The sequence below is a fragment of the Erinaceus europaeus genome, chromosome 4 (genome assembly GCF_950295315.1).
Source record: "Erinaceus europaeus chromosome 4, mEriEur2.1, whole genome shotgun sequence".
Taxonomy (NCBI): Eukaryota; Metazoa; Chordata; class Mammalia; order Eulipotyphla; family Erinaceidae; genus Erinaceus; species Erinaceus europaeus.
In genome coordinates this window covers 61,450,712-61,472,211 of record NC_080165.1, presented here as the reverse complement: position 1 = coordinate 61,472,211, position 21,500 = coordinate 61,450,712, and the positions used below count along the sequence as shown (strand labels likewise).

The 21,500-nt window shown below is 38.1% G+C and overlaps 1 protein-coding gene across 2 annotated transcripts in view; it reads right to left on the bottom strand.

The window, feature by feature from the left end:
• Positions 1-21,500, bottom strand: part of ZFAND3 (zinc finger AN1-type containing 3) — a 288,056-nt gene that overhangs the window by 71,899 nt on the left and 194,657 nt on the right. For both annotated transcript variants that reach the window (XM_060189743.1, XM_060189742.1), the window contains exon 3: positions 16,619-16,801. In XM_060189743.1, coding sequence (XP_060045726.1) covers positions 16,619-16,801 — 183 coding nt within the window. The remainder of the gene's footprint in view (positions 1-16,618; positions 16,802-21,500) is intronic.

Here is a 21,500-nt window from a genome sequence, read left to right as displayed (position 1 = left end):
AAAAAAAATGAAATCTGTCTGGCTGAGCTTCACTGACAGGAGACAGACGACCTGGGACTCATGGCTGAGCTGTACGCAGTATCTCTTTATTCATGCAGAACGCAGAGCAATCTAATCCAAGCTAAGCTAAAACTAAACTAAAACTCACAATGCTGTCCTTATATATTCTAGCCAAGTAGGGTGTAAACAGGATGTGATGTAGAGAGGGTGGAGAGAAAAATGACTGGTGAAAATCAGGGTGTGACAAGGAGAGGGGGCGGAGCAGGCCAGAATTCTACCACAGAACCACCAAAGCCCTGGAGGGAGGGTGGTGCTTAGTTAGTGATTTATGTAAACAGACCGCACTGAACTTCTCTGTTCCAGACTCTTGGAAACAGAGCTGGCAGTCAGCTGAGGTAAAGAACAAACACCTCATCACAGACCCCTGCCAGCGTCAACCCGGCTTTGACCTAGCACGTTATGACTGGGCCCTCCTCAATCGCTATCGAACAGGCAATGGCCGGTGCGCCGCTATGTTCCATCGCTGGGGAGCCAGAGACGACCCGAACTGCCCCTGTGGCTACAGACAGACTATGACCCACATAGTCAACGACTGCCACCTCTCCAGATTCAAAGGAGGTCTCGAAACTTTACATCAGGCTCAACCTGACGCTGTTGACTGGCTACGGAAGATGGGCAAACGCTAGAAGAAGAACCGCAGCTTTGAGTGGGATCAAACCAATGCCATACAGGCATGCCAGTGCTTAGTTAAGCAGGATTAGAGACAGAAGCCAAGAGAGCTGGCATACCACCCAACAGAAATCAGTAATGCTTTCCATTTGCCTAGTACTAGTGGATCCTTTTAAACAGAATTAAAGTGGACATAACTGCTGGGGCTCAATGGGAAAAGAGCTCTCTTCTGATCCAGCAATAGTCTTTACAGAGTGAGTCTCAAGAGAAGAAAAAAGCCTCACTCATCTTGATAATCTAGGACATGAAATGCTCAAAATACACTTTTCATGCTGAGTGAAAGTGACCCAAACCAAAAGTAATTACTGAATATACTTAGCTATTCAGAAGGGAAAATGGACTAATACCAAATATAGCTGACTTCAATCATATTTACATGTTTATGGAGTAGTTCTTAAACATTTAGATCTTTTGGATCTGTTTGTATTTGACTTCCCTGGGCAGATGACCTTACCAGTGTGTCCTGGAAGCCCACCTCCCCAGCCCCCTGCCCCACTAGGGAAAGATAAACGGGCTGGGGGTATGGATTGACTTGTCAATGTCCATGTCCAGCGGAGAAGCAATTACAGAAGCCATACTTTACACCTTCTGTACCCCATAAAGATCTTTGGTCCATATTCCCAGAGGGATAAGGAATAGGGAAGCTTCCAATGGGAGGGAGGGGATACAAAGTCTGGTGGTAGGGGACTGTATGGTATCGCACCACTCTTAAACCACAATCTTGCCGATCATCTTTAAATTGTAAAATAAAGAAAAAAAGGTTGCTTAAAATACAAATATTCTGAAAGAGAAAAAAATATGATGACATTATAAGAGGTTTTTTTTTAAGGTGGGTTATATCTATTGATACAAACCTTAGCTAAAATTAAAAATATATATATATATATTCATTTAAATATTCTCAGAAAATAATTACAGGTCAATATAAAACACATCTTATAAAAAACATTGTAAATTCTTGGCCAAAAAGAAAAGAAAAGAAAAGAACAACAAAAAAACGACAACAACTAAACCTAAAGGCAGGGGCAGGGGCTGGGGTAGTGGCACACTTGGATGAGTATACATGTTACAGTGTACAAGGACCGGGTTTCAAGACCCTGGTCCCAACCTGCAAGGGGAAAGCTTGACAGACAGTGAAGCAATACTGCTGCTAACTCCCTCCCTCTATGTCTCTCTTTCTTTCCCTCTTCCCTCTCAAGTTGTCTCTATCCAATAAATAATTTTATTGTTTTAAAAATAACAAACCTAAAGGCAAATATAATTTCTAATGTCTCCATACTTTTCCCAAACACACCAATTAATACAAAGTCTGCACATTCTGGGCAAAGAATGATAGAATAAGCTCTACATGTAGAATAAACTCTATATATGGAGAATGACATATGCAAAATATGTTCTATAGAACCCAAATATTTCTGGGAATATAATTAGATTTACTTGACTACAGTTTATCTTTTTCTTTTTTAATTTCTTTATTGGGGGATTAATGGTTTACATTCAACAGTAAAATAAAATACAACAGTTTGTACATGCATAACATTTCCACATAACAATACAAACCCCACTAGGTCCTCCTCTGTCATCATGTTCCAGGACCTGAACCCCCCCCCCCACCCTAGTTTCTTACTTTGGTGCAGTACACCAACTCCAGTCCAAGTTCTGCTTAGTATTTTCCCTTCCGATCTTGTTTTTTCAACTTCTGCCTATGAGTGAGATCATCCCATATTCATCCTTCTGTTTCTGACTTATCTCACTTAACGTGATTCCTTCAAGCTCCATCCAAGATGGGGGTGAAGAAGATGAAATCATCATTTCTAATAGCTGAGTAGTATTCCACTGTGTATACAGACCACATCTTACTCAGCCACCATTTGTTGTTGGACACCTAGGCAGGCTTCCAGGTTTGGCTATTACAAATTGTGCTGCTATGAACATAGGCATACATAGATCTTTTTGGATGGGTATGTTTGGTACCTTAGGATATATCCCCAGAAGAGGAATTGCAGGGTCATGGGGGTAGGTCCACTTCTAGCCTTCTGAAAGTTCTCCAGACTGCTCTCCACAGGGGTTGGACCAATTGACATTCCTACCAGTAGTGCAGGAGGGTTCCTTTGTCACCACAACCTCTCCAGCATTTGTTGCTGCTACCTTTTCTGATGTATAACATTCTCACAGGAGTCAAGTGGTATCTCGTTGTCTTTATTTGTATTTATCTGACAATCAATGACTTGGAACATGTTTTTCATGCTTGTTGGCCTTTTGGATCTCTTCAATGGTGAATATTCTGTTCATATTCTTTTCTCATTTTTGAATGGGTTGATTGCAGTTTTTCAAATGTCTCTTTATCTAGAACACTTAAGACTTGAGTTTTCTTTATATTCAGATACTGACACCCACCCACTCTAAAATGTGGCAGTCCATCGATAGTTAAACATGAAATCCTAAGACACCATCTTGGGGGTTTCAAAGTAAGTACTCTTTTTGAAGAGGTCAAATATGGCCTTGCTAAAAATCCAAGTTCTATTTTTAGACATCTTTGTTTCTCTTTGTGACAAAGCATATTTAATATGGATAGGAAATCAGGAGCTGTCACTTCTCCAATTTAGACTTCAGTTGTGACTACTTAGAAGCTTAACTAAGGCCCTACTTAGATTTTTATATTTGCATTTTACCAGCAACACAAGTATGAATCTCATAACAGCATTAATGGAGAAACTACTCAACTCCAGAAGAACCTTTGCTTTTTTTTTTTTTTTTTTTTTACATAGTTCAGCCATCACAAGCTTTCTTCTGAATCTTGACCTGTATCAGCAATTGAAAGGCTGAAATGCTTTTCTGAAAAGTGAATTACACATGTTCTTTATAAGAAAGAAAATGGAAAAAAAAGACATTTATTTAGGCTATAAATGTTGTCTTGTAGACTTTAAAGATGATTTTGGTACATTTTCCTCTTTCTTGTTGATCATCTTCTATAGGTAGCTACAGTACAGCTGGCAATGTGTTGTCTTAGTGACACTGAACATCTATTCCAACCTTTTTATTTTACAGAAATGAATAGGGCAGGTCTAATAGGGTCCTTGTATGCAAATAATAATTGAAAATATCACTATATGAATTATAAAGAAAGATTTATAATATTACTTTGAAATTTTAAAATTACTTCCCAAAGTGGTATCCTATAGTTTTTACTGCATCTAATGAATCACCCTTTTTGACAGATCAAAAGATAAAATAGTTGATGCAGTAACAAGAGTACATGAATACAAAATGTAAAAAGTCATTTTAAAATGCTAGCACTGGCGGTTGTGAAATTTTCAGAGAGAAGTTCATAAACACAATTAAAGTCTACTCAGGGAAGATTAAAATACATCCAAGTAGATGTCCATGTTATAAATATGATTTTTCCAGTCAAATACTCCTGTCACAATAAAGCTTAGATTTAGCTTAAAATCAGCACAATGTCACGCATTACCTGTATAAACAATATGACAACTGCAAAAGGCTAAAACTGTATGAAGTTTGGGTGTTCTCTCTGACTTTTACTTTCGCATCAAGTAAAGAGGTTCTAATTTAGTAAGAATACTAAAAAGTCTGCATTTGCACAGAAGGGAGTAGTGATGATGCTGCTTCAAAATGCAGTGTGAATACCAATATAGTCTTAGATACAAAGAAATCTTTATGGGAACTGAAACTTCTGATTCACAAACTTCTTAAGGGATACATGAAAATGAATGTTCAATTAAAATCTGATAGCAATTTCCTCTTGGAAAGGAGAATTTTGAAGAAAATTCAGTTAATAAAAGAAAGGCTATGAGCAAAAAAAACCAACACTTTACAATAGGCAGGTGGCTATTTGCACAGTTAAAAGAACAGTCTCTTATTATTTCAAAACTCTACTAAAAGACAATACAATAAGACAGATTTCAAAAATCTGGTAGAGAAAGAGCCTTTCTGAATCACTTCATCTTCGGTTACTGCATAGCACAGAAAGTATTAAAATATTAAGTAGCTATTTAAGATCAGGTCCAGGCAATTAGAAACTTCTTTGTAATATATCAAAATGCAGAAGAAAGTGGCCAAAAGATATTAGGCACTGTTTTAAAATATTTAAATCAGTAAGCACTTAGTTAATATTGCTTTGCTAATCTGAGGTTTAGATTCTAAACTATAGAGAGAGAGAGATCATTGTCATGTTAGACATGGAGCCAGAAAAGACAGTGATTCGAAGATTCCAAGAATTCCTTGGTGTAAATAATCCATGCAGATAAAATGGTTTTGAGCTGAGCTTTCAAGAGCATGAACAAAAACTTAATGGTATTATGAGTGCAATGGTATCTTCTGAAGACAAAGTTCTGGTTTGGTTAAGAGGGGATGCTGAAGGGCCAGGTGGTGGTGCACCTGGCTGAGTGCACAGGTTACAGTGCACAAGGACCTGGGTTCGAGGCCCTAGCCCTCACCCGCAGGGAGGAAGCTTCACAAGTGGTAAAGCAGGACTGGAGGTGTCTCTCTGTCTCTCTCCCTATCATCTCCTTCCTTCTCGACTTCTGGCTGTCTCTATCCAAATAATTAAAGATAATTAAAAAGAAAAAAAAAAGGGATGCTGAGCTGGTGGTGGCTCACATGTTACAATGCACAAGGACCCAGATTCGAGCCCCTTGTTCCCACCTGCAGGGGGAAAGCTTTGCAAGTGGTGAAGCAGTGTTGCAGGTGTCTCTCTGTCTCTCTCCCTCTCTATCACTCTTCCCTCTTGATTTCTGGCAGTCTCTATCTAATAAATAAATAAATAGATAAAGATAATAAAGTGGGGATGCTAGGTAAGGTCAGAACCAATAAAGGCTCAGAAGAAGAGCACATATGATGAAATATAATTCAGCCATGAGGAGGGGGAAATCTTGGGACCAGGAAATGGTTCAGTGGGTAAAGTACATGTTTGAGTCCCTAGCTTGATCTCTAGAACAACAGGAGAGGACCATGGACAGTGTGGCTATATGTCTCTATGGATGGTGGGGCAGTTTTTTATTGTCTATTGTCTGTCCCACTCTGAAAGTTGAAGGTTGAGGAGAAAGCATTATGGTTATGCAAATACCTTTCATGCCTGAGGTTCTGAAGTTCTAGAGTTCAATCCCCAGTTCAAACCACCATAAGCAGAGCTGAGCAGTGAATGCTTGTGTGCTGCATGCATGCAAGTGTGTGTGTGTGTGTGTGTGTGTGTGTGTGTGTGTGTGTGTGTGTGTGTGTGTTTCACTCTTGTTAAAATAATACATTACTAAAAGACAGAATAAAAAGTTGGGCTAGGAAGGTGGATTGGGGTATCGCACATAGGCAAGATCACTTGCCAGCACTACATTAAAAATGGTATTTTGGTGGCAAAGCAGCAGCACACCCAGTTGAGGGCACATACAACTATGTGTGCAAGGACCACAGTTCAAGCCCATCCAACCTGTAGGGGGAAATCTTCACGAGTGGTGAAGCAGTGCTGCAGGTGCTTATCACACCCTTCCCTTTCAATTTTTATCTCTATCCAATAAATAATAAGCAAATAAAATATTTAATAAAAGGCATTTTGTTGACAATTAAGAAAAAGGTGTTGGAGGTATTTTGGGTACATAAGAAATACACTACTTTTCTGAATTTTAAAACTTTTGTTAATTTTTGAACACTTCAATTGCAACTTCTCATTTTAAATGAAAATTTATGTTTTTTTCTTAAAGAGAAGATTAATTTCAAAATAATGAAGAATGAGATTTAACTGGTATACTTGATACACTTTACCCTGCAGTTAGTAACACCAGTAATGGAAGAAATTAAAAAAACACATCAATCAGAGTTGACTAAGCAGTTAGGAAGCATGAACAAAAACTCCAGAGTTTTATGGAATGAAAGATACTTTGAGTGCAGTACAAGCTTAGGTAGAAAGCTTAAGAAGTAGATTCACTCGTGCAGAAGAAAAGATAGCTAATCTAGAAGATACAATTAGACCACTCTTTCAATTTAAAAGATTTAGAAAGAATGAAGTGACTCTTTATGAAACTGCAGACTCCATCAGAAACTCTACAAAAGCAAAGAAGAAGAAAAAAATAAAAGTGAGCAGAAGATATGGACAGTTCCCTAAAGAAGAGATACACACAGCCCACAGATATATGTAGATGCTCCAATTAATTCATCACCAAAGAATGCAAATTAAAACTACATTGAGATACCAGTTCACACCAGTTAGAATGGCCTACATCAACAAAACAAGAGAGGGTAAATGTTGGAGAGGATGTGGAGAGAAAGGAGCTCTGTTACACTGTTGATGGGAAAGCAAACTGGTGCAACCACTATGAAGATTCCTTAATCAAATACAAATGGATATACCTATTATCCATCAATCCTACCTCTAGGCATTTATCCAAAAGAGATAGTACAAGTGATTTGAAGGGATGTTTGGACCCCCATCTTCCTAACTGCATTATTCACAACAGCCAAAATATGGAAGCAACTAAGATTCTCTTTGACAGATGATTGAATAAAAAAGTCATGGGGCAAAATACTAAATGGAGTACTACTCAGCAATAAAAAGCATATAAACAAGGGAAGCCTTTAAAAAGTCTTTTAAAAAGATGATATTGTGTTCTTTGGAATGAAACGAATGGCACTGGAGAATATTATGCTTAGTGAAGTAAGGAGGCAAAGGACAAATACAGAAGGGTGTCACTTATATGTGGAATACAGATAATTGGACACAGGAACATGAAAACAAGCATATAACAATGACAACAAAAGTCAATCTATATATAATATCATAATTTATAAACTTTAAAAAAAATTTTTGAATATTTATTTATTCCCTTTTGTTGCCCTTGTTGTTTTATTGTTGTAGTTATTGTTGTTGTTGATGCCACCATTGTTGGATAGGACAAAGAGAAATGGAGGGAGGAGGGGAAGACAGAGGGGGAGAGAAAGACAGACACCTGCAGACCTGCTTCACGGCCTGTGAAGTGACTCCCCTGCAGGTGGGGAGCTGGGGGCTTGAACCGGGATCCGGTCCTTGTGCTTTGCACCACCTGCGCTTAACCCGCTGCACTAGAGCCCGACTCCCAATTTATAATTTTTTAAGTCACTATTGAGTCAGTATGTCAGAGGGGAAAATTTTAACCTAGATTATAATTCTAAGTAAAAGTATTTTCTTTAGCCTAAGTATTTAATAGTTCAGATTTTTAAGATAATCAAATTCTGACACTGGATTTAAATGCTTTAAGAAGCTCTAAATATATATATTAAATACCCAAGTTACAACTTTAGACTAAATAGATCAAAACCATTTGGCTCTGTCAGTATCTAAGGTGCTGTTATTAGTAGACATCTTTTAATGTCATAAGGTATACTGAGGTTAAGTATGTTATGCTAAATCCTAACCATTGGATTTTCAAAAAAAAAAAAAACGCTCCCAACTAACTTGGTTATAATAATAATTAACTATTGCTATGTTGAACTCTTAAGACTTCAAGAAACTCTTCTCATTCTCCTTAAGATCCATATTTCTCCTAGTCCTGGAAACTGTGCTCATATTTCTTGATGCTTTTGTTCTCTGATACCTTACCATTACCTGACCACAGATAAATCAATGCTACCAGTGCTGCTATACCATGTTATGCTGCTACTGACTTGTTACTGCGGATTGTCTCCAGAGATGCCAAACCTGAGATGTCAACTTCCCAACTCCTCTAATCTGGTGAGATCTTTCCTAGTACATAGGACTACCTAATTCCATTTCAGATGGCATGTTTCCTTACAGTGTACACATGATAAAGACCATTATCTAGACAACACTAAGAAATTTCTACAAATTAGTAGAAATGAAGAGATGGCTAATAAAATGTCAAGAACGGGGACCAGGTGGTAGTGCACCTGGTTAAGTGCACACATTACAGTGCCCAAGGACCCAACTTCAAGCCCCTGGTCCCCACCTGCAGGAAGAAAGCTTCACAAATGGCGAAGTAGGGCTGCAGGTGTTTCTCTGTCTCTCTCCCTCTTTATCTCCCCTTCCCTTCTCATGTCTCTCTTTCTCTATCCAATAATAAGAAAATATATATTTTTTAAAATGTAAAGAATGTGAGCAGAGAAATCATTAGAGAAATAAATTGCTAATAAACATAAGGAACAGTGCTCAATCTTAGTATCAGGACATGCCAGAAGAATAACAATTAAAATTAACTATTCCTTTGTTAAAGGGGGGGGGGGGCGGAGGTAGACACATAATGGTTATGCAAAAGAGAATCTCATGCCTAAGGCTCCATAGTCCCAGGTTTAATCCTCAGTACCACCATAAACTGGAACTGAACAGTGCTCTGGTAAAAAAAAAAAAAAAAAAAAAAAAAACATTTAATAAAAAGAAGAAAAAGAATCCTAATAGAGGGGTAAAAAATATGGGAAAGACTTTCCAAAGACCATTCTTCAGTATCAAGTATTAGGGTCATTTTGGAAATTTAGCAATGTTTATTAAAATTTTAGTACAGCCATTCTATGGTTTTTAGTTCTTCCATGTATTTATCACAGTGATAACACACATACACCACTGGCCATATACAAAAATGTTTACTTAATAGAGTTTATGGTGCATAAATATTAGAAACAGCCTCAAGAGTGCAAATGGCACAAAGTGCAAGGGCCAGGGTAAGAATCCCAGTTCAAGCCCCCAGCTCCCACCTGCAGGAAGGTCGATTCACGGGCGGTGAAGCAGGTCTGCAGGTGTTTATCTTTCTCTCCCCCCCTCTGTCTTCCCCTCCTCTCTCCATTTCTCTCTGTCCTACAACAACAATATAATAACAACAACAAAATGGAAAAAATGGCTGCTAAGAGCAGTGGATTTGTAGTGTAGGCACCAAGCCCTAAGGATACCCCTGGAGGCAAAAGAGTGGGAGAGGGAGAGAGGAAGGAAAAGAGGGAGGGAGGGAGGGAGGGAGGGAAAGAGGGAGGGAGGGAGGGAGGAAGGGAGTGAGATAGGAAGAGAAGTAGAGAAGAAGAGGAGAGAATAAGAGAGGGAGAGAGAGGGGGAGAGAGGGGGAGAGAGAGAGAGAGAGGGAGGGAGGGAGAGAGAGAGAGAGAGAGAGAAACAGCCTCAAGAGAAGATGGCATTAATGGCAACAACAATACACAAAGTTTAAAAATAATTAGGTTGATTCCTAGTGCTAAGCTGGAAAAGTCTCTGAAAGGTACTTAAAAAGTCAGGAGTCGGGTGGTAGCGCAGCAGGTTAAGCGCACATGGTGCAAAGCACAAGGACTGGCATAAGAATCCCGGTTCGAGCCCCCACTCCCCACTTGCAGGAGTCACTTCCCAGGCAATGAAGCAACTCTGCAGGTATCTATCTTTCTCTCCCCGTCTTCCCCTCCTCTCTCCATTTCTCTCTGTCCTATCCAACAATGAAGACATCAACAATAATAACTACAACAATAATAAAAACAAGGGCAACAAAAGGGAAAATAAATATTTTAAAAAATAAAAAGTCATAGATATATATATAAACATACATAATTGCATGCAAAAAGAAGACAATGCCAAATGCATAAACAACAGTTATCTCTGGCAAGAGTGGGAATTTAGTAGAAGCACTAAAGGAGTATTTTCATCTACTCTATATAAACCTGGAAGAATTTACTTATATACTTATCTGATTAAAAGGGCCAAGGTGGTGAACCAGTTGAGTACAAACATTACCATGCATAAGAATCTAGGTTCAATTTCCTGGTCCCCACCTGAAGAGGGGAAGTTTCCAGGGCTGTGAGGCAGGGCTGCAGGTACCTTTCTTTCTCTCTTTATACCCACCCCCTCCAATCTCAATTTCTCTTTGTTCTATGAAGTAGAAAGAAAAAGAAAAAAAATGCCACTAGGAGCAGAAGATTCTCTGGGTAGGCACCAAGCCCCACTGATAGCTCTGGTGGCAAAAGTTAAAAAAATAATAATAATAAAGGGAGCTGGGCGGTAGTGCAGTGTTGGTATGCTTCTAAAAACTCCTTCTGTTTCATTAGTTTAATCCCCCCTGCTTAACACTATTCTATTTACATAACCACTTCATTCTATTTACATAACCGCTGTTAACAAGCACCACCCTCCCTCCAGGGCATTGGTGGTTCAGTGGTAGAATTCTTGCCTGCTCCGCCCCCTCTCCTTGTCACACCCTGATTTTCACCAGTCACTTTTCTCTCCACCCTCTCTGCGTCGCATCCTGTTCCCACCCTACTGGGCTAGTATATTTATAAGGACAAGATTGTAGTTTTTAGTTTAGCTTAGCTTGGTATAGATTGCGCTGCGTCCTACATGAATAAAGAGATACTGCGTGCAACCTAGTCATGAGTCCCGGGTCGTCTGTTACCCGCCCATGAAGCCAGCCCGGCGAAAACAACAGTGCAGCACGTTAAGTGCACATGGCGCAAAGCAGAAGGGCTGGCATAAGGATCCTGGTTTGAGCCCCTGGCTCCCCACCTGCAGGGGAGTCGCTTCGAAAGCTGTGAAGCAGGTCTTCTGCAGGTGTCTATCTTTCTCTCCCCCTCTGTCTTCCCCTCCTCTCTCCATTTCTCTCTGTCCTATCCAACAACAACAATAGCTATGACAACAATAACAACTACAACAAGCACAACAACAAGGGCAACAAAATGGGAAAAACAGCCTCCAGGAGCAGTGGATTCGTAGTGCAGGCACTGAGCCCCTGCAATAACCCTGGAGGCAAACAACAATAACAACAACAACAAACCCCCCCCAAAAAAAAGGGAAGGGAGGGAGGGAGAGAGGGAGGAAAGGGGGGAAGAAAGAAACAAGGGGGACAAAAGGGGCAGGAAGAAGAAAGCCATCAAATGAATAACTTTAAATTCATATTTTTGCTTTAATTTGGACCACAAGTTATAAGTAAACCATCACTGCAAATGTTTTAACAAATTATGACTAAAATAATACTATGGAACAGAAGCAACTTCTTTCAAAAAAAAAAAAAACTGCTAAACTGGTTAAGTCCTTCTGCATTTTGACACAGACTAATTTAAATGATCCCATACATTGATTTCTGGTGTATCTTAATATTGTTACAATCCAATATACCATATAGCTGTACATTATTATACTGTACTGCAAAGTATCAATCTCTTTAGAATACAGTCATAATAAAAGCAGCATGCTTTATGGAATCAGTTTCAAGATAAATAAATGCACTGGAAGAAACTCCTTTAAATTAGAATCAAAAGAGACATTTAAAATTTGGGCATTCTTCATTATGGGAAAAAAATCTTCCACTTTGAGACTATTATATATCAGAAAAGCTCCATCTGTTGTATAATTATCTCTGATAAACAGCCTGATGCTTTGAGCTTCATTAGAGAAACAAGAAAGACACACAGAGAAAGAGAATTGTAAATACAGCTCCCAACCATATTTCATTTAAAACCAGCCCAGCAGGAAGTCATAAAAATTTTTAATAGGTTATTTTTCCTAAATGTTCAAAGAAATATAGCAGTGCTTTGCCCAATATCTGGTCTTCTAATGTAGGACTAGTTCAAGAAATGGGGAACTGGTTTCATTTAGGTATCATTAGAAATCCCATTCATACATTTCTTTAATAGCAGGAAGTACGAAACAGACGTAAGAAATACTCATACTCATTCTCTTGACTAGTAGGGAAAAAGGTAAAACCTGTCCCAAGCCTCCAAGAAAACAGAGCACTTTCATTTCTACACAATAACCATGCATCCACAACTGCTGTGTAGTTTATAGATTATGTAGTATTACAGCTAGAATCCTAAACCCACTTCCCACGCCTTGTATACCCTACTTCTCCACATCAATGCTGGGTAAACTAAGCAGGACCAACAGACTGAACTCTAGTCCCTTGAGGATACTAAGAGAACAATGCAATCCCCAAATGCTCCTTTCTCCTTTTCCTTATCCAAAGTAGAGAATTCAAGATTGCAAGGTATCAACAGATCAGGCTATCCAATCTAGCCTGGCTCTTCACTGCTACTTAGTTATCACTTTAATTACTTCTAATTGACTTAAATGTCAAAGCCCAGATGACTTTGGCAATTTTAAAAAACTTCCTTACTGTTTTTACCTCCTTCCACACTCACCAACTAGGCATACATCTTATCAATCTAGCAGAGCTTCTACTTAGGTAACAAAACCAGCTGAGAAAGCTAATACAAATCAAATGCTTACAAACTACTGTTTTTGCTGCTACCTCACTGGCAAGTCCCTCCTCCTCTAGACATGAAGTTACCAATAAGGAGTAAGTGTCTGCAAGACTTCTCCATGGTTCCTGGTGTCCTCTTTTCTTTTGATATGGGGTGAGACATGAAGGGGGGTAGCACAGCTCCACCTCTTGTGAAACTTCTCCCTTGGGCATTTGAATTGGGGGCTTAAACCTGGGTCTCTGAACATTGTTAACCTTCTCTACTGGATGTACCACCACTGGGCCACTATCTCAGAGACCTTACACATTTGTCTGAGAAAAAAGCCAGAATTTCATAGAGAGAAGCATATGTATCTGAAAAGATGGCATCCATGTGGGCATAGTGCTAATCTTAACCAACATATTAAGAAAACATAGATGTACTGTACCTAGAAAGAACTCCAGACCTGAAGGGAGGTCCAAGCCCAGGGAGAGGTGGGAGTATGAATATGGCTCTTGTACCAAACACAAGCTCTTTTTTTGTGCCTTTAGAGTACACCTATCAACTTGACTCAATTAAAAATTCAATTCTTCTAACTCCTTTTGTTTTAAGTACACATTTTGTCACCTGCTATATAAATAATTCCTTGTTATGGGCCAATTTCTTGTGAAGATATACTACCAGAGAAAATGTTTTCAAGAATATGGGGGCGGGCAGGTGGTAGCACACCTGGTTGAGCACACATATTACAGAGCACAAGGACCCCGATTCGAGTCCCCGGTCCCTACCTGCAGGGGGAAAGCTTTGCGAGTGGTGAAGCAGTGCTATCTTCCCTCCTCCTCTCAATTTCTGGCTGTCTCTATCCAATAAATAAAGATAATGAAAAAAATCTTTAAAAAGAATATGGGTGTGCTTTAATTTTTTTATTTCCAATTCCTATAACAAGAATTGTGATGAATTTATAAACTTTTATTTATGACTTGAGCTTCCACATACCTTAAATACATAGAGATGGTGCTAATCTGGCTATTGTGAGTACTTTTATTCTCTGTGGCAGTTACATTTCACATTATGAATTAGTAAGAACATAAACTCTAAAGGCAAATGCCTACATTTAAATCCTAGTTCTGTGTCTACTAGTTTGTGACCACAAAGTACTAAATCACTGTATGCTTGCTCCCTTACCTACATAATGGGGATAATAATAGCATCTACTCCACAAGTTTGCCAAGGAATAAAGGAGAAAATGTACAAAGCATAGACAACAGTGTCTTCCATAAAAAGTGATCAATAAATGGCACCTATTATTTTCTTAGTTACACATGAAATTTGGCTGCTTAAGTTCACATTTATTCTTGTTTGTGGTTTCAATCAGATGTGGTTCCATTAAATGTGATCCTGATGAGCTCAAACCTTCCTCTTAAACATGAGGTTCTTAACCTAAAAACCAAAGTTAACTTCAGAAAATTTTTATTTAACACTAGGCATCAGTGAACGGTGTGTATTTTTCTGAAACAAGGAGTCACAAATTTCATCAGCTCCTCAGGAAACACATGACCTCAAGTAATTTTTTTTAAATGATCCATAATTTCTCTTGGGCCATTTTTTCATTCAGGTAACAAGACAGAAAGAGGGAGGAGAGACATCACAGGACCAGAGCTGCTGAGATATGAATCTGGACTCTGCACACAGCAAGGTGAGCACGTTTTCAGCCTTCCACCCTAACAGATTTTAAAAAACCAAACTAAACCTACTGCCATAACATTACCACTGCAATTTTATTTTATTTAATTTATCTTTCCTTCTCTTAAATGAGTTCTATATCTCTACCTGGGTATCTATTCAGTAAGTCAGACTTAAAATTTTTTTTTAATTCTCTCTTCAGAGTCAGGCAGTAGCGCAGCGGCTTAAGCGCACATGGCGCAAAGTGCAAGAACCAGCTCCCCACTTGTAGGGGAGTTGCTTCACAAGCAGTGAAGCAGGTCTGCAGGTGTCTATCTTTCTCTCCCCTCTCTGTCTTCCCCTCCTCTCTCCATTTCTCTCTGTCCTATCCAACAATGATGACATCAAGAGCAACAACAATAACTACAACAACAAAACAACAAAGGCAACAAAAGGGAAAATAAATTTTAAAAATTCTCTCTTCAGTACTATTCCAGGATAATTCTTATAATTTTTAGTATATTAGGTTATGCTCCCCAAAATGCAATCTCTTCTTCTGCTCAAAAATGACTACTGTCTAGCATCCAAATATCTTAGTGGAGCATTCAAACTTCTATGATTTGACCATGACCTACCTTTCCAGTTTTGTCTTCCATGACCTTGCCATTATAGAAGTCACTGCAGTTTTCCTGCACAACTCCTTCAACCCTGTCTAAAATGTCTTTTAACCATCTTCCATCTATCTTCAATACTTTCACCAACAGCCGAAATGGATGAAGAAGGAAAAAACAAACAAACAAAACCAACAACCATCACCAAACTATATGCTTGAGTTTCCCAATCTTGGCATTACCGACATGTTGGGTTGAATAATTTCTTATGTGGAAGGCTGTCCTATGCAGTATGGAATGTTATGCCACTACCTAGTATGGGAGGGGGAGGGTGGATGTAGAAAGCACTACTGGCTATGAACTACCAATATAACAAGTATTTCTCCTGCTAAGTAGTCAACTTTTAGAGGACATGGACTATAGGCTTCTTTACTTCTTATATTCTCAAGTTTACCTAGTAGAGTGGTTTATGGAAGGTTTAGATAAATATTTGTGTTCTGCTAACCTTTCCAAAAGTTAGTAAGCAGAATGATCTAACAGAACATATTCCAAAAATGTCTAGTCACTTAACTTGAAACATTGAATTTCAGTCTGTTAAAGATTTTAAAAATAAACATCTGTTATGCCATAATACTCCTCTAATTTTCAGTAAATACTGCCAGGTATTATGCAGCAAAGATGTTTATAACATTAAAGATTATATGTGAGCAGTGGACTTTAATATATGATAACAGAAGTTTATCACAGAGGACTTAACAGAATATAACCAACATAACTTGACTCTAGTCCAATATCTTATGCTCTAAGAAGTTACCTGCTTAGAAACATTAAAGGGTACCTTCAGGGGAAAAGCTTTGCGAGTGGTAAAGCAGTGCTGTAGGTGTCTTGTCTGTCTGTCTCTCTGTATTTCTCCCGCCCCCTCTCTATTTCTGATGGTCTCTATCCAACAAATAAAGATAATTTTTAAAAAAGAGTAGAAAAGAAAAAAGAAATATTAAAAGCCCAGAGTTTGTTATAGAGGTAAGTTTTTAACTCAGTATTTCTAAATCAGGAGTAAGTTCCTAAAATCACAGCTTCTCAGCATTTGCTATACATTAGAATCCTCTGCAGAATTAAAAAGAACAGATTCCTGGTCCTCCCCAAAGACCAATTAAATTAGAATCAGGGAAGATTAAAATTGTTTTAAAAATCCCCAGGGGATTCCAATATGCAGTCAAGGCTGAGAACCAATGTCCCAAACTGACTCAAAACCTCATATACTTTGACAGTTTGAATAAAAAGGCCTTTTTTTAAGATGACCTTAAGCTTTATCAAGTGTTCAAAACACATTCTTGAACTTGATGATTTGCACCTATATGTTAACACCTAATTTTGAATTAAAATAGCTGCTACCTTTTCTCTGGAATGTGGCATTACCAAGAAGCTCATTAGATGAAATTTGTGTTGTACTATATACCACTGCTTAGGATCTAGACACTTACACTCCTCTTTACTTGGCGAAGTTACATTCAGTTCTGTCGGAAGCGGCTGTTGGTTGGGACTAAGAGTTGGTGTGGTTATCGAGGTATTGTTGTTGTCACTGGTGGTCTCTTCGGAAAACAAATCTGATTGGCTGTTACTTGTACTTGGAGCGGAATCATCGTCTGGTTGTTTCTTTTGAAAATCTAAAGAGAAAGAGTGAGAAAACCATTTAATCAGTTAATTTCTTAAGAGTTAATGGTATAACCGAAGATAAACTTTGTTCTTGAATAAAGTTGTGAATCTTAAAACTGATTTATATGAATAAAGGTTTTCCAAAAACTGTTTTTTGTAAAATGGAGTGGAGACATTTGAATTTTGATGGAACTGATGTTTAAAAGTCAATACTAGCAAAAATCTTAGTGACATATTTTACTGTCAACTAGGGACAAAATAACTTCTCAACAGATACACCTAGTATCCAAAAATGAGATGTTCTCACAAAGCATAGAAAGTACCCTAATGGGGGCCAGGCGGTAGTGCAGCAGGTTAAGTGCACATGGCAAGAGGCGCAAGGACCAACATAAACATATTGGTTCAAGCCCCAGCTCACCACATGCAGGGGGTTCGCATCACAGGCAGTGAAGTAGGTCTGCAGGTGTCTATTTTCCCCTCCTGTCTCAATTCCTTTCTGTTCTATCCAGCAACAGCAGCAATAATAACAATAGTAGTGACAATACCAAAGGCAACAAAAGTTTAAAAAAAACAGCCTCCAGGAGCAGTGGATTCTAGTGAAGGCACTGAGCCCCAGCAATAACCCTGGAGGCAAAAAAAAGGACTTTGATAATCTTAGGTGAGTCATATACTTATTGAATGTGCTTTTCTCCATAATTTTAAGCATGAGCTTTCCCTTCCTTCCTTCCTTCCTTCCTTCCTTCCTTCCTTCCTTCCTTCCTTCCTTCCTTCCTTCCTTCTCTTTCTTTCTTTCCTTTGCGCCTCCAGGGTTATTGATGCACTACAAATTCTCTGCTCCTGGAGGCCATTTTTCCCATTTTATGGCCATTGTTGTTGCATAACACAGAGAGAAATGGAGAGAGGAGAGGAAGACAGAGAGGGGGAGATACAGAGATACCTGTAGACCTGCTACACTGCTTGTGAAGCAACCACCCTGCAGGTGGGGAGCTAGAGTCTCGAACTGGGATCCTTAAGTCTGTTCTTGTGCTTAGCGCCATCATGTGCACTTAACCCAGTGCGCTGCCACCCCACCTCCAGCATGAGCTTTCTCACGGATTAATCTCTTCACTATGAAGTGCACCTCAAAAGGTGGTAAACAGTGAAAAAGTATTTGTTCTGCTCTGCTGACAAGCTTATTCTCACCTGGGTATTCTCAGTGACGATACCTTTACTTTTTAAAAATATGTGTTTGTTTTAGATAGAGATAGAGAAACTGAGAGGGAATGGGGGGGGGGGTGGAGAGGCCCGCAGTACTGCTTCATTACTCATGAAGCTTTCCCCCTACAGGTGGGTGTCAGGAGCTTTATCCTGGATCCTCCTGCACTGTAATGTGAACTCTAGCAGATGTGCCACTGCCAGTCCCCTAACTGTACCCTTTCTATTTCACTACATAGATCTCAGATATCCTAGACAGGTTTGTTAGATACCAAACTCAATTAAATCCCCACCTCACTTCCAGATTATGAAAATAACTGTCTACTTGAATAATTTCTTCAAGACAAAGAATATACAAATGTGATTTAGAAAGAATTTTGCCAGACCTTTCTTTGAAAATAATTCTTTTAAAAAATTCTCTTTAGTAATTTTTTTTCTCCTATCAAATACTTTTGTTGTTGCTGTAGTCACATAAAGATCTATGTGACTGCTGGTAAGTATGGTGTATGTCCATTTATAATAGAACAAGTCAATGCACTATTTTTATACATTTGGTGTTACAAATTCTTCACTTCATAAGCAAGATTTCATCAAAACTCTGTAGTTATAGCTAGAAATACATCAATTTTGTGGAAGAGGATAAGCAGTTGGTACATTCTAATTTCCTTGGGACAATACCCTTTGGCTTCCCACAGGACTTAACTGTGGTTACAGGAGCCATCTAATTATTAGCCACCAACGTTGTATCAGCCACCCAGGATTAAATCCTTATTCAATAAATATTATCTGAACATGCAGTCAAATATTATTCATTAGTAAGTACACCATGACAACTACCAGATGATTTCACTTATTGTATGTGGAAAATAGAGAACTGAAACATATGAACTTAAAAAAAAAAGTCAACCTATATCTAAGACCTTGGGAGAACTATGGTGGTTATCATTGGGGGTGGGGACACAAAACTTTGGTGATGGGAGAGGGGTAGAACAATTATTCTATTATCCTATAAATCGCACACACACACACACACACACACACACACACACACACACATGAAAGTCCATCTCAAGACTGCATTATAATTACTTAGTGAATGGTATTTTAAACCTCTTCACAAACTACTTTCTATGCTTTTAAGGGCACTCCTAATATCATTTGGGGAGCATTTCTAAAAGATGAAGCTCAATACAGAGAGTTTCTATTTTAATAATCACTAAGTAGAGATGAGAAATTCAACTGCATTTGTAATAACTTATTAAATCTATTCAGTCGCTAATAAAATTCTGATAGCCCCCACCTGCAGGGGAATCACTTCATAGGCAGTGAAGCAGGTCTACAGGTGTCTATCTTTCTCTCCCCTGTCTCCCTCCTCTCTCCATTTCTCTCTGTCCTATCCAACAACGACAGCATCAATAACAACAACAATAATAAGTACAACAATAAAAAAACAAGGGCAATAAAAGTGAAAATAAATTAAATTAAAATTTTGATAGCATTATTATGGACAGTAAAGCTGGATACAAAGAAAATTAAATTGGAGGTGAAAGAGGAACCAAGAATTCAGTGTCTACTAGGAGCAAGGCACTCTGCGAGAGACCTCATGTTCATTTTCTCATAAATTCTCAAAATAAACTGAGTAGTAGATGTGCCCCCCAACCCCACACACACACATTCCAGCAACAGACCATCATGAGACATGACAAAGTTGGTTACCTATTCCACTCCTGACAAGTGCTGCAACTAGGGCTTGAGACTTAGGTTTATGTAACTCAATGTTCACACTTCTCACGATAATAAATAGTAATGAAGCAGCCACCACACTCTGCAAAGTGCCACATCTTACAGGTGTTACATTTTCACACTCACATTCCTATTCTCCAAACTATACTTCAATCACAGAATAACTCTATATCAGTCTACAACTCCATGTTCCCACTAGAAACTTTAACTTGGCATTTTATACCATTTGATGCTTCATGTTTCAAGTAGTCAATTGAAGTAAAATGGCATTGTAGTAAAGAAAAATTCACTTCTGGTATCTCAAAGTGCTATATGAGACCTTTCTTTAATAAAATACAGTCCTTTTTCTCTTTTTATTGTATACACCAGTTCCTAGAAAAATGCTTGCCATAAAGTATAAAACAAATTTGTTGAGTTTAATGTATTTGGTACAAATGAATATATGATTTTTAATATTAGTTCACTTAGATATTAATGAACTTCAAATTGCTCTAAAACTTATTTTCAGAAAGCAATATTTCTACATATAGTAGAAATATGATTTCTACATATAGTAGAAATTATATTATTTCTACATATAGTTTCTACATATTTCTACATATAATTTCTACATATAATAAATATTATTTCTACATATAGTAGAAATTATTTCTACATATAGTAGAAATATTATTCTACATATAGTAGAAATATTAAGCACTCTATGGACATTTGGATTTTACAAAAAATTTCTACACATACCACAGGTACCTGGTTCTAATAAAACTCAAAAGATCATTCATGCCCTGTTTTTTTAGATTCAGCCCACAAGGCTGTAAGCTTTCATTTGTGAATAAAAACATTAGCTTGGCTACATATGCTCAATGCTTCTTGCAAAGGCAGTCAATAAGAGAATGTGAAGTTGACAAAGCTTACAGTAAAACTTTTATCAGTAATTAAGTTTATTTTGTAATCTGTTTTATTACTAATTATACAGTTCTAGATTCTTCACACCAATAGTCTCCTCAGAAGTGTGAACTAGCAAAAAAAGTTATTTGAAGGAAGGCTTGTTTCTTATACAGCATTTATTGTGCACACTATATAGTTTTGCTAGAATCAGCGTCAAATATTAATTTACAGGGCATAAATTAACATGTTAACATTATAATAACTAACAATTCATTAGTACTACAGTATCAAGCACAAGAGACACATTTACCTCAGATCATTCCTATTCAGAAATGTATCAACTAAAAAAATAATGAGTTTTCTGAATATTGTGAAATTAATCTAGTTTCAGCAAAATGACCATTTGATGGTGTGAGTGCATACAGATATAGATATTCAATTTCTATCACTATTAGGAAAAAAAATTAAAGGCTACTAGGAACAGTGGATTCAATGTGCAGACAAGCTCCAGTAATAACCCTGATGGGGGAAAAAAAAAGGTACAACACCAATAATCTAATACACATATCTTAATTTTATACATGAGGCATAAAGAAGGAGAGGATACAACTTGGATATCTTAATCAGTGTAGTTGAAAGGAGAAACAAAAATATCTGGAAAATGCCTATCACTATGAGAATCCTCAACTTTTCCAGATAAGTATTCGATATCTAGTATAAATGCTATGCTGCTAGCTGTTCATTCTTTAAAGTATATTCTAAAAGTCTAGTCTAGTGGCGCAAAGCGCAAGGACCGGCGTTAAGGATCCCGGTTCGAGCCCTGGCTCCCCACCTGCAGGGGAGTCACTTCACAAGCAGTGAAGCAGGTCTGCAGGTATCTATCTT